General features: G+C 45.5%; 2 protein-coding genes and 1 long non-coding RNA gene across 4 annotated transcripts in view; 1 reads left to right on the top strand and 2 right to left on the bottom strand.

Annotated features, from left to right (window-relative positions):
* Window positions 1-13,722, bottom strand: part of LOC310851829 — a 305,116-nt gene that overhangs the window by 107,392 nt on the left and 184,002 nt on the right. The gene's annotated exons all lie outside the window — the stretch shown is intronic.
* LOC310851616 (gap junction delta-2 protein-like) overlaps window positions 1-13,722 on the bottom strand; it is a 175,706-nt gene that overhangs the window by 62,645 nt on the left and 99,339 nt on the right. The window lies entirely within an intron of this gene.
* Window positions 5,789-12,703, top strand: LOC310851770 (histone H3.3A). Of its 2 annotated transcripts, XM_083754451.1 has the most exons (4): window positions 5,789-5,932; window positions 10,039-10,194; window positions 10,729-10,882; window positions 11,976-12,703. In XM_083754451.1, exons 2-4 carry the CDS (start codon window positions 10,067-10,069, stop codon window positions 12,102-12,104), a joined length of 411 nt encoding a protein of 136 aa, XP_083610577.1. In that variant the 5' UTR covers window positions 5,789-5,932; window positions 10,039-10,066; the 3' UTR covers window positions 12,105-12,703. The 2 variants fall into 2 exon arrangements, with proteins under 2 accessions (XP_083610577.1, XP_083610576.1); XM_083754450.1 differs by lacking the exon at window positions 5,789-5,932 and having other exon boundaries at window positions 9,516-10,194.

The raw sequence follows: 13,722 nt of genomic DNA, 5'->3' as shown, positions 1-13,722 counted from the left end.
ATACAACTTCTGGAAGACATCTGAAGGCAGCCCTGTATAGGGAAGCTTTTTAAGGTTTAATGTTTTACTACATTATTATATATGTTGGAAGCTGCCCAGAGTGGCTGGGGCAACCCAGTCAGATGGGCAGGGTACAAATAATATCATTATTTCCAGATTAAGGTCTTAAGCTACCATAGATCAAAGCTGTGCTTATATGAGTGCCATGGATAAATGGCTGCCTTGTATTCCATGCCCATTTCATCCTGTGATTGAAGTTTTGTAGTTTGTCTTCTCCCATCCCCTCACAGTAAAGCGTAACTTCTTGTAGCCTGTATACCCTCTTCTGAAAAGAGATCCAAGTGCAAAAGACTCCTCCAGAAGTTGATTTAGTGACTCCCCAAGACCACCATAGCGTTGCTGGGATGAATAAAACTCTGCAAATAAATACTTTTCTCCCCCCCCCCCTTTAAGGCATGCGTGAAATTTGATTTCCAATCTTCATAAATGTGTGACGTCTGCTGTAATCCTCAGAAAAACATTGAATTGTATTTACAAATAGTAACATGACCTCTTTTTCCATAGTTGGAAGAAACATTGAGAAGCATTATAAGTAAAACCAAGAGTATGGAGTGCTGCTGGAGCAAGAGAGGCTCCACCTTAAATTATCTAATCTTGTTTGGTATATTGAAGTTTCCCACTGATTTTGCCAGTGCATGTTTCATCCAAAATATTTTCATTTTAAAGGGCACTAATCAGCTTGGTGAACGTTTTGGCTCACAATTTGTACCTATTACAGAACACTTAAGGGCTAAATCTCAAGTTTAAATACTGAGCAAGAGCTCTTAGGTCCCCGACTGTGATGCTTATGTGGAGCTCTGGTCTGCCGTTGCTATGCCAACAGGATGCCATCGCTTGGGTACTAAGCTGCTTACAAAGCAGGAATTAAGTGGTTCCTTCAGAGCTTCGCAAAATGAAATTGCTCTTGGTTTTTGTTTTCATAACAAGAGAGCTGGGAATGGAGTTGAGGAGATGGTGGCTCTCCTCACAGTTATGTAGTACCATTACGGTATGGTACTGTATGCATATAACTCTGTGCACCTTGCTTCTTAAAAGCAGGGAAAATCCCATTCCTAAATTGCTTAACCAAACTAAAATTCAAGGGAAGCAGGGTACTTGGTTTGAGCACTTTGACTTCCTCACAAAGAAACAGTTTCAAGTGCAGACCTTTGTAGCGTGCTGGGGCAAGAGTAAACTATTGCCAAGAAGCGTAGGGGAATTGTGGAGACCTTTTGTGGACTATTTTTTTAAAAAATTATAGTCTAATGAAATTGCAAGCAGGATTTGCAATAAAAGCTGCAGAAGAAAAATGATAATACAGAAACATTTTGCAATAGAGAGGTAAAGGTAAAGGGACCCCTGACCATTAGGTCCAGTCGTGGCCGACTCTGGGGTTGCGGCGCTCATCTCGCTTTACTGGCCGAGGGAGCCGGCGTACAGCTTCCGGGTCATATGGCAGCATGACTAAGCTGCTTCTGGCGAACCAGAGCAGTGCATGGAAACACCGTTTACCTTCCTGCCAGAGTGGTACCTATTGATCTACTTGCACTTTGACGTGCTTTCGAACTGCTAGGTTGGCAGGAGCTGGGACTGAGCAAAGGAAGCTCACCCCATTGCGGGGATTCGAACCGCGACCTTCTGATCAGCAAGTCCTAGGCTCTGTGGTTTAACCCACAGCGCCACCCGCGTCCCATATAGAGATATAACGCAGTAGAAAAAGTTTGAGTAAAAACATGAGGTGGGGTGGGAAGTCAATTTATGAAGCAATTTAATTGTTATGAAGATTACTGGGAAAAGGTTTGAATCATTTAATAAATACACTGGGGGAAAAGAAATATGGAATCTGGCCCTCCAGGTGCCGTTGAATTCCAGTTCCCATCTGTCCCAGCCAGCATGGCCAATGATTGGAAAAGATGGAAACCGTTGTCCAACAAAATCTGGAAGGCTGTAGGTTTGTCACCTCTGGTTTTGTGTTCTCTGTACAGGCATGGCTGCTGTGCAGAAGGCAGTGAACCTCAACAGGAAGTCATGGGATGAGAGAATGGCGTGAGGGGGCAGACTTGATAAGGCATGTGGAAAAAGTTCTAGGACCCAACAAGACACAGCATGGAAATGGGAAACAAAGCATGGCATTTAGATTTAAAAGAAGTAGCTGTTATGAGAGCGCAACAGACTATATAGTTCAGGGGCGTTTCAATAGATGTGCACGGTCTTTTCACAGTGATCTGTAGAGAGCTGTCTGTCCTAAATTGATGGTGGTCACGGGGGTGAAGGAGCAAGCTGTTACTAGTTATAAAATTTGTATAGCGCCCTTCATCTGTCACTCTCAGGGAAATTCATAATTTAAAATATTGATGCAAACAATCCGTACCAAACATTCTCAGTCCAACGTCAGGAACTCCAAACAAGCAAAAGCAGGAAACTAGTCAGCTTTGTTGCTTATGTAAAGTTCTGTGCTGAAAACAGAGTTGCTGGGCTCATTTAGATATCTTATGAAAATAGTGGCACTATATAATTCCATCCCTTACTACTGCTGCTGTTGGCCCACAGTGGCTTTGATACGTTTTTGGTTTTGCTCACTGTTTACAGCTAACATCTACCAGAGATCATCCAAGTATCTGTTACACATTGAGACATTTGGCAGGGGTCCAACATTGCTCCTCTCAACCCGCAAATAAGATGAAAAATATTTGAACCAGACACTGCAAATGTTGAGGCGGAGAACTGCCTTGGGAAGTTGCCAAGTTTTTCTCTCTCTCGTCTAAAAAAGAATCCTCTACACAGTAGCTAGTCCTTTTTTATAAGTTAATTTCCTTGCTCTGTGTGAAGCGTGCAACAAGTAGCAATAAATTTAAGAAGGATGTTGGCAAGGCAGAACATGTGCAGAGGAGGGGACCAAGATGATCTAGGGTCTGGAAACCAAGCCTTATGAATAATGGTTGAATGAGCTGGGTATGTTTAGTCCAGTAAAGAGGAGACATGATAGCCATCTACAGTAGTGCCTCGCAAGACAAAAATAATCCGTTCCGTGAGTCTTTTCGTCTAGCGGTTTTTTCGTCTTGCGAAGCAACCCTATTAGTGGATTAGCGCTATTAGCGGTTTAGCGGCTATTAAAGGCTTGGCGGCTAAGAAAAGGGGGGGGCGAAAAAAATCGCAAGACTCGCAAGTCATTTTCGTCTTGCGAAGCAAGCCCATAGGGAAATTCGTCTTGCGAAGCGCATCGAAAAACGGAAAACCCTTTCGTCCAGCGGGTTTTTCGTCTTGCGAGGCATTCGTCTTGCGGGGCACCACTGTATCTCAAAGGCTGTCACATGGAAGAGGGAACAAGCATCTTTTCTGCTGCTCCAGAGGGTAGGCCCTGAACTGATGGATCCAAGTGATAAGGAGATTCCAACTAAACATCAGGGGGAAAACTTTCAGACATTAAGAGCTATTTCACAGTGGAACAGTCTCCCTTAAGTCTTTAAGCAGAGGTTAGATAGCCATTTGTCATGGATGCTTTAGCTGAGTTTCCTGCATTGCAGGCAGTTGTACTAATGACCCTCAGGGTCCCTTCCAACTTTACAATTCTTGGATTCTATGTGAAAAGATGCAATCTGCTAAATGCCTGTGGATTGCTTGCAAACAGAGTAACAAGAATGGAGGGGTCAGTGGAGGAAGCAGAAAGAAATGCAGATGCATTATATTTAGTATTAGCAACAAGGGTGTAGGGTGGGGGAGCATAATGTAAATTATGTGGCTTGTTCCCACACTCCAGCAACAGTGATCCCACTGGCCTGTAAGAAAAACTTTACAGAATGCTGTGGTTCAGGGCTAAGAAATTAGCTTTCGCCCTTTCTAAGCTCCAAAGGGCTAGTAGCCAGTTCAAAACCTAAGCATTAGATTGCAAGATAGGGGGCTGGGGAATGTCTTTAGAATAGGAAAGGGGGGGAATAGGGTATTTTTCCTCTCCCTCAGAAAAGCTCCACATAGGATAGGGTGGAGTTTTCTAACTTCCTGGTGCATATCCCCCTGATGCCAAAAACTCACCTACAGGGTACTATATAAGCTGCTAGGGGCTTCCGCCCCCTGCTTCCATTCCCTGCCTCCAACTGACAAAAGACCAAGCCAAGAGTGTTCTGCAACATGAGAAGGTCTGGATGTAAACTGAGACAGCCCCATGGTTGTCACGGAAGCTATGAATTCCTGAGCCACTTCAACTGCACAGACCTCTCTGTGGATGTTAATGTCCTGGGCGGCTTTGGGAGGAAGGGAAGAATACAGGTTTAATAAAAAATGTGAATTTCCCCCCGCAATAAACCAAATCGAGACCAAAACCATCTGAGACCCACCGCTCTTCCCCCTCTGCTGTTAGGGAAACTGCTGTCAAGCAGTACACTTAGAGTCCCATAGTTTTTTGGGTTTTTTTCAATGGTGTGTGCATTTACTGTAAAAAATCAAGCTGCATTTTCTGTTAATTAACAGTTTTTCACATACCAACGGCCTCTTATTTCTGTAGAAGTTTCCTCTTTTTATAGTTGCCTGCCAACCCATAAATGTTTGCTGTGTAATTCAGTCCTATGTGTTTTTAAGCAGGTCGAAGTCCTGATGGGGACTTATTCCCAAGTATACGCTCTTAGAATTGCAGCCCCCCTGCCTGTTTCTATCCATGTTCACCTAAAAGCAAATCTAGTACTTTCTGAAAAATCCATCATCTTCATCTGTCATTCCTCCACTGTTGGTATTTCTTGTGATTTCCAGTTTTTGGCCAACAAAATTCTAGCTGAAGTTGTGGCATACAAAAACAATCTAACGTATTTCTTGGGCAATTCCAAACCTGTTATTCCAAGTAGAAAGGCCTCTGGTTTCTTAATAAATGTATATTTCAACATTTTTTTAATTCATTATAAATCTTTTCCCAGAAGTCTTTCACCTTCGGGCAAGTCCACCACATATGGTAAAAGGTACCTTCTTTTTCTTTACATTTCCAACATAGATTTATCACTTGTGATAAATCTTTGCTAGTTTTACAGGGGTTAAGTACCATCTATACATCATTTTCATAACATTTTCCTTTAACACTCTACATGAACTTGACCCCTTTCCTCCACAACCTTTCCCAGTCTAGGATCCCATGGAACCTGTGGTGAGGATCCTATGGAAATCAAATTATGATTTGAGATCACGACGATGATTGCGAACAAAGAGTGATCACTTAGCGATGCTGCAACACAAAACATTTTAAGTTGCTGTTGACGTGATTCACGTAGGCCCAATTCTGTGCAACTGAAGTTCGCATTCCTTTGATATTATTACAGGTGTGCTGATTTTTTGTTACAAAACGTGTTGAAGCGATTATTTCAGAACAACACGCGAGAGAGACTCAGTTCGACTCGCATGTAAACCGGCCATTCTCCTGTAAAAATGGAGCATGGCTTGGCTGGGCGCTGTTCCATTAAAACACATTGCTTTTGGCACAATTTATAGTGTCTATAGTCTGCACCAGAGCAGCTTCTTTCAAACGACGGCTAGATATTTGTGGAGAGGGCAACCGTTGCCATATGTGAGATGTGAAAGGAAAGCCTGGCGTTTCATGGCTTTCTCTTTCTGGGGCTCTCCGTGCGGGAGCAGAGGCGGAGAGGGCCTCGCTGAGGCGTCGGCAAGGCGCGCAAGATGGCTCCCGAGGAGCCTCGTTCACCTCAGCCGACCCGCCGCTTCTTCCAGCCGTTCCCTCCCCCTCCCCCACCCCGCTCCAGCCCCGTTGCATGATGGTTAAATAGCCTGGCCCTGGAACCCGCCATTTTCTGTTGGGGCTGGCGGGAAAAGCGGGAAGGGAGCGGAGAGCAGCGCGAGCGCCGCCGCGGGACGACCAAACGGCACCAACGGCCGCTGAAGCGCGAGGCGTACAGCTCAGGTAACGAAAACGCCGCGAGGGGCCGCCGGCCGAACCCCGCTCCCCGCCCGCTCTTGTCCTGTTGGGTGAGGGGAGGGAAGTAAAGGGGGGCAACTGGAAACCGAGGTCGTCTGAGGCGATGCCTTCGCTCCTTCATTTCTCTCCCCCCCCCACAACACGCCAACGCTTAGACGCCAAGTCCCGCCTTCCGTCTGCATCCCGCCGCCTATTGGCTGAAAGAGCGAGGGTGACGGCCGCTTCGCTGATAGGCCCGAAACCCCTGAGGGAGCTCGGGATGGGATTGGTCGGCAGCCGGTGTCAATCGCCGAGGAGCGTTTCTTTTTTTTTCGGAGGTTCTGCGCCCTCCCCCTCCCCCTTTTGCTCTCCCGGGTTACAAACCAATTGGCCGCCCGCGCGCTGGCCAGTCGGGAAGAAAGGCTTCTGCGTCCTGCGGGTGTTGGGGGGGGGAGTGCTTTTGTGCCACCTGACTCCGGGTAGCCAATAGGAGGAAGCGTTCTCCGCAAAGGCTCCTGGGGCGTGTAGTCCATTTGCGGTGCGGCTCATAGGTGTTCCCCAGGTGTCCTGGCCATGGAGCCGCCCCAATGCTTCCTGTTCCCAGAGGTCATCGCAGCCCCTCCCTGTGAACAAACAATACCCCCCCTCCGCTTTCCTAATGTTGTTACTGCACGTGCTCCCCACCCACCAGAACGGGATGGGGGGGGGCTGTGGTTACCATGGCAACTGCCTCTTCTGTTTGCCAGGACCACCCAATGACGACAGGCGGCTCCTTTTCTTTGGCCTTGCTGCTAACTCTGGTTTATCTAAAGTTAGGTTTTACGGAATCAGCTGTGGGGACTTTGTCCATTTAGGGCGAAAGGGGAACTGCCCCACCAACCTCGGTCTACCATTATCCAGGCCAGGAGGGTGACTGTTCCATCGTCGATCTGCCCTTATTATCAGAAAGTTCTTCCTGATGTTTAGTTGAAATCTCCTTTCTTATTTAACTTGAAGCCATTGGTTGGAACCCTGCCATCCAGAGCAGGAGATAGCAAGCTTGCTTCATTTTCCATGTGGCAGCCCTTAATATATTTGAAGATCATAGAATCATAGAGTTGGAAGAGACCACAAGGGCCATCGAGTCCAACCCCCTGCCAAGCAGGAAACACCATCAGAGCACTCCTGACATATGGTTGTCAAGCCTCTGCTTAAAGACCTCCAAAGAAGGAGACTCCACCACACTCCTTGGCAGCAAATTCCACTGTCGAACAGCTGTTACTGTCAGGAAGTTCTTCCTAATGTTTAGGTGGAATCTTCTTTCTTGTAGTTTGGATCCATTGCTCCGTGTCCGCGTCTCTGGAGCAGCAGAAAACAACCTTTCTCCCTCCTCTATGTGACATCCTTTTATATATTTGAACATGGCTATCATATCACCCCTTAACCTCCTCTTCTCCAGGCTAAACATGCCCAGCTCCCTTAGCCGTTCCTCATAAGGCATCGTTTCCAGGCCTTTGACCATTTTGGTTGCCCTCCTCTGGACACGTTCCAGTTTGTAAGTGTCTTTCTTGAACTGTGGTGCCCAGAACTGGACACAGTACTCCAGGTGAGGTCTGACGGCTTATATAATGGCTTATAGAATCTCTTCTCAGTCTCCTCTTTTCCAGGATTCCGCATAAGGCTCGGTCTCTAGAAACATTATGTGTCTAGGATTTTAAAGCCGTTTGAAAGGTCTAATGGAAGGGGGGTTTTTTTGCTGGGGGTGGTGGTGGTGCGGATATAGTGCAATCCTGAGCAAGTTTAATTAGAAGCAAGCCTTGATGAATTCCACTTTGAGCCAGGTGCAGGCTATCATCACTGTGAGCCAGGTGTGGTGCTCTCTCACTGCTGTTCACATAATACTGGTCTCTCTCTCTCTCTCTCTCTCTCTCTCTCTCTCTCTCACACACACACACACACACACACACACACACACACACACTCTTGAAGGCAAAACAGTTGGATTGGCTAGGTTTTCCTCCCCTCAGGTATTTTAGAAATTTAAAAACTATAAATTTGCTTGTGCATTTTGATAGCAGATTTTTTCACCCCGGAGAATGTAGAAGTATAAAAATAATTTTGTAACATTGGTTGTTGTTAAGGTTTTTATGTTGTTTTGTGGTCTTAATTTATGTTTGTGAGATTGCTTTACAAATACTGGAGATAGTTTAGGAAGCTCTTTGAATTCAGCATGTTTGATGTTACTTTTTATTGCTAGCAGCGAAGGTAGAATTTTGAATCCAGAATAGAACTGAGATATGAGCAAGGAAGCATGGCTTCTACAAAACATCCACATTCTCACACCCAGTAATTGTTCATTGAGGAATAATGAATGCCAGCAATGTTACAGAACCGGATTCTGATTCAGAGCCATTACTGCCATTTGTTTAGTTTCTTCATACAGCGTTTCCCTCTCCAATACTGCATCCTTGCTAGTTTTTACTCTCTCCCAGAATTAGGAAGCTAGGAAGTGTTGTCTTAAGTTGTTTTCCTGATGACTTTTCTCTGACCTTTTCCTACTGGGAAAAGTTACTGCATCTAATAAAGTGAATTCTAACACCATGAAAGATTCTGCCATAATAATTTTTAAGAGTTGTATCCAAGTAAGTTCCACCCGGAGTAGACCGATTAAAATTCATTATTATTATTATTATTATTATTGTTGTTGTTGTTGTTTATTACCCGCCCTTCACTCTCAGGTACTAGGGCAGGTTACACCAATTAAAACACAATATTAAAAACAATTTGAAACAGCTTGCAATCACATAAATAAGGTACCTAATTAATAATAAACCCATGTTAGTCATATCCATTAATTTCATTGAGTCTACTCTTGAGTATGACTAGCAATGGCTGCAACCATAAGCCTTTAGGGTGCCACAAGATTATTGTTTTGATGCAACAGACCTCTGGAAATTAATGCTCTGTATTAAAGTAGTTCTCTGTATTAAAATATGGCACATGCATTTCTTGGGCCTTCTGGTTTTTACCGTGTAAGCCTATCTGTGCATTTTCAGAAGTAAGATTGAGTTCCATGAAACTTACTTCCAAGTATAGGATTGCAGTCATGTTAGCTGATGCCTGCTTGATTTTTTAAAGGGGGAGGAGCAGAGGGAAAGGTCTGTGGAGCAGCATGTATGACAAAGAGTGAAACGGAGGGAATATATTGTGGAGCTGAGACACACGAATGAGATACGTTCTTTTATTAGACCCTCTTTTTGCATGTCCCGGTGTATAATGCCAGACATTGCTGACTTAAGTGATTTCTGATCAGAATAAAAACAACTTGTGCTCCCGGAAGGGCTTTTTCTTTCCCTGACTGAAGTAATTAATATCTGTAGGTGCAGATACAAGTAAACAAGAGTAGTTCACTTCCTACTGTGGTGTCAGTGTAGACAGCAAGAACTACTTTACTGCTAGTGTAAAACTTTATATTTGTCCCGCACTTTCTATGCAAGCGAACTTTAAGGCTCCTGCTCTTTCAACTGTTAAATGCAGATGTGCCTCAGATGAAATGACAAAAAAGTAGATACAGGTAATGCATCATGTAAATATTTTAATTTTAGGACTTTATCAGGTGTTGAAATAAGTTTCCAGAGAAAGTGGGGCTCGGCATGTCATGTATCCATCTGCTAAAGCTTCAGTTCTCTTGATGCTGTCTACTGTACTGCCTAGATAGCCAAAGTGAATTGGTTCAGGCAGCTGAATAAGGCAACTGAATCGCTTAAAGAAGCTATGCATGAAAATGATGCGTCAGGCTTTTGGACAAAATGGAGGAGTCATATATATATATATATATATACAGCAGGTGGTTGTTCTGGGGTGCTGCTATGGATAACCCATTAGCTTCTGTTATTGACAGGGTTGTGATTTCTGGTTTTGGTGAATGTTCAATGAAAATCTAGAGGTTCCCCCCCCTTTTTAATAAATATATTCTGTTCATAGATGTTTTTACCATGAAATGGGGTTTGTAAACTGAGCCCAAGGCCCCAGAGTTGCTAGTGTGTAGTACCTTACAGTGCAAATTGGACGCAGAGCTATCAAAAGTGTCCCTGTTTCCCCATCAACTCATCTGTACTCCATTCCCTTAGCAGGTTTCTTGCAGCTTAAGGACCACCCAGGATGGCCCGTACTAAGCAGACTGCCCGTAAATCCACTGGCGGGAAAGCTCCTCGAAAGCAGCTGGCCACCAAAGCCGCCCGGAAAAGTGCACCGTCCACTGGTGGAGTGAAGAAACCTCACCGTTACAGGTATTTGGAACAGGCACTCGATAGCAGCTCAGTTTTTTGGCCAGTACAGGGTGGGGTGGGGAGCACAGAGAAGCCAGGCAACTGCTCTCAAGCCTACAATCTGGTCAGCCCCTAGCATCAAGTAAAAGTGCTCTCCAAAGTTGTCATGGTGCTGGGTATTTGGGAAGGAGGGGTGGCTGCTCAGTTTCTGTACCCTGTTTCCCTCCATCCTCATGACTTCTGGCTGTGTTAGCAGGGTTGGAGGGAGATGACTACTATTTCCCTATACAGTGGTACCTCTGGTTGCGAACGGGATCCGTTCCGGAGGCCTGTTTGCAACATGAAAAGAACACACCCCGCAGCGGCGCATTTGCACACGTGCGGGTTGCAGTTCGCCGCTTCTGCGTATGCATGTGACGTCATTTTGCGCATCTGCGCGAGCGGCGAAACCCGGAAGTAACCTTTTCTGGTACTTCCGGGTCGCGACGGTACGCAACCTGAAAAAATGTAACATGAAGCAAATGTAACATGAGGTATGACTGTAATTTCTCCCAGGCCTGGCACTGTGGCACTGCGAGAGATCCGGCGGTACCAGAAATCCACAGAATTGCTGATCCGCAAGTTGCCATTCCAGCGTCTGGTTCGTGAAATCGCTCAGGACTTCAAGACAGACCTGCGGTTCCAGAGTGCTGCCATCGGAGCTCTGCAGGTTTGTGCCTCGTCTCCTTGTTGCCTCTCCCTTCTTCGTCCTGAAGACTATGCCTGGTTCCAGAGAGCTGCTCCTTTGTGGGAGTTTAAAGGCCAAAAAGAAACCCTCCTTGCTTTTTGCAGCACAGGCTGTGTCACGTGCCCTCAGACTGTTCTCTTGAGCTGCTTGATATTTCTTGAAACTCTCCCTCTGACACTTCTGCCGTTGTCACCTTCTAAATTCATAAGCTGCATCTAGCATCCGTTGGACATGCTAGATGTGAGCTGGAGACTTGTGCCTGAGCAGAGTCGTTGTGGGGGATGTGTTGTGCTGCTTTCTGCTGTGCTGGGGTTTGGAGAGGTGCTTTCTGCCTTTATTGCAGCTCCATTGATAAAGAGGGAATGGGGAACCTGTCTGATTCAGATGCTCTTGGACTTCCAGCTCCCATCAGCTGCAGCCAACGTGGCCAAGGATGATGGGAGTTGTAGTTCTGCAACATCTGGGGAGCCACAGCTTCCCCGCCACTGTTGAAACTATTAGATGGGCTGAGGCAGGCTTGGAGAAGAGAAATGAGGAGCTGTGACACCCTCCCTTCCAGTCTTCCACCTCCTCCTCCTCCTTTGGAGGTCATGCTTGTTCTGGCAGCGACCATCTGTGCTCGAAAGTAAGGGAGGAACAGCTGCTGCCATAGCAAGGAAGGTACTTCCACTTCTTTAAAAAGAAGGTAAGTGTCGCTGTCAAAAGATGAAACTGAGATAAGAGTGTGGCAGCATCTCCTCCTCCTGGGAGCTTGGGGTGTGAATAAGATGATGTTGATATTTCTCTCCTGTTCCATCTGGCGATGCTCCCTTCTCCAGGATTCCAAAAATTTCAAGGGAATTGAATTGCATGTATCCCTTCTGCAGGCAGGTAATGTATGTGATCGGCCTTCTGTTGCGTGCAAGGCGAAGAGCTAGCATTTTGAAATCCATGAGTATGTCAACACACAGATAATCTGTTGCAAAACCTTGCTGCTTGTGTTTTGTATCCGCCCCCTTCCATGCTTGTACATTTCAAAACTTGTTTCCTACAAAGCAGTTCCATTATTTTTACTTGAATTTCCTTGTCTCAATAGGAAGCCAGCGAGGCGTATCTTGTGGGTCTGTTTGAGGACACCAACCTGTGTGCCATCCATGCCAAGCGGGTCACCATCATGCCAAAAGACATACAGCTGGCTCGCCGCATCCGTGGTGAAAGGGCTTAAGTTCTCCTCCCCTCCCCCTTCTAACATTTATGCCCCTCCCCAGGCAGCCCCACCCCTGCTTGTGCAGTGTACTTAGAATACACTCCAGGTTTTATTTTCCCCCCTTCCTACTCCTGTTTGTAGTGGCTAGGACATGTGAGAAAATGTTAGATAATCTATTGTAGTACCTCTCCAAGATCGGGAGACTTGATTCCTATTCATCATGTACAAGCAAAAAAAAAAAAATCCTTTGAAACCTGTAAGATTTCTGGATGTTGTTTTTTGTATTATTTTTTTTTTTCAGAATTGCAAAAAAATAATAAAAACCCAACAGGGGACACTTTTGAAATACCTGGTTTTGTACACACAACTTTAAGTAGATAATAGGCATTTCAATGATAAAGAGCTTTTGGTCTTCGGTCTGTAAAATATCTGCAAAGAACACTACACTCTTTTTCTTTGGTTAGTCTTTTTTATTTTTGTCTAGGCAAGGAGTGCTTTCTAAACCCCACCCCCCTTATTTTCCATGTGTCTTGTGTCTGTGACTCTGACCTTTGTACCAATAGGGACTACTCATCTTGAGGCAGTAAAGAAAAAATAATAAATGTTGAATGACAACATATTGGCTTCCTTAATTTTTGCTTAATGGTGGTTCGTGGAAGACCTTGCCAGATCCCACTTTGACACAAAGCGAGACCACCCTGTGGCTTGCGGTGCTGTTGAACATTTTAAAAAGCCAAAAAGTATGGGTTACCAGTAATATTCATACAGCACCTCTTTGAGTGTACAGAGCACTTCACGTACCTTGTCTTGGTAATCTCTTTGTAGGATAAGCCATTATTACCGTATGCAGGTAAGGGACTCGGGTGGCACTGTGGGTTAAACCACAGAGCCTAGGACTTGCCAATCAGAAGATCGCAGTTCGAATCTCCACGACGGGGTGAGCTCCCATCACTCGGTCCCTGCTCCTGCCAACCTAGCAGTTTGAAAGCACGTCAAAGTGCAAGTAGATAAGTAGGTACCGCTCTGGCAGGAAGGTAAACGGCGTTTCCGTGCACCTCATCTCGCTTTATTGGCCGAGGGAGCCAGCTTAGTCATGCTGGCCACATGACCCGGAAGCTGTACACCCGCTCCCTCGGCCAATAAAGCGAGATGAGCATCGCAACCCCAGAGTCAGTCACGACTGGACCTAATGGTCAGGGGTCCTTTTACTTTTACCTTTACCATATACAGTGGTACCTCGGTTTAAGAACAGCCCTGTTTACGAACTATTCAGTTTACGAACTCTGCAAAAACGGAAGTAGTGTTCTGGTTAGCGAACTTTACCTCGGTCTAAGAACGGAAGCCGAATGGTGGAAGGGTACCAGCGGCAGGAGGCCTCATTAGAGAAAGCGCACCTCAGTTTAAGAACGGTTTTGGTTTAAGAACGGACATCCGGAATGGATTAAGTTTGTAAACCGAGGTACCACTGTACTCATATTGCGGGTCTGAGGCTAAGGGAAGAGTGACTTGCCTAAGTCTATCCAGTGCATTCTTAGCAGTGGTGACATTTGAACCATGAACACTTGGCTCATAGTTTACAGCACCATCCTAACCATGCCTAGTGAGAAGCAAGTCCTACTGCGTGCCGTAGGGCTTA

The sequence above is a fragment of the Podarcis gaigeae genome, assembly GCF_964106915.1.
Source record: "Podarcis gaigeae genome assembly, chromosome: 8".
NCBI classification, from domain to species: Eukaryota; Metazoa; Chordata; class Lepidosauria; order Squamata; family Lacertidae; genus Podarcis; species Podarcis gaigeae.
This window is presented reverse-complemented; position numbering and strand designations above follow the sequence as displayed.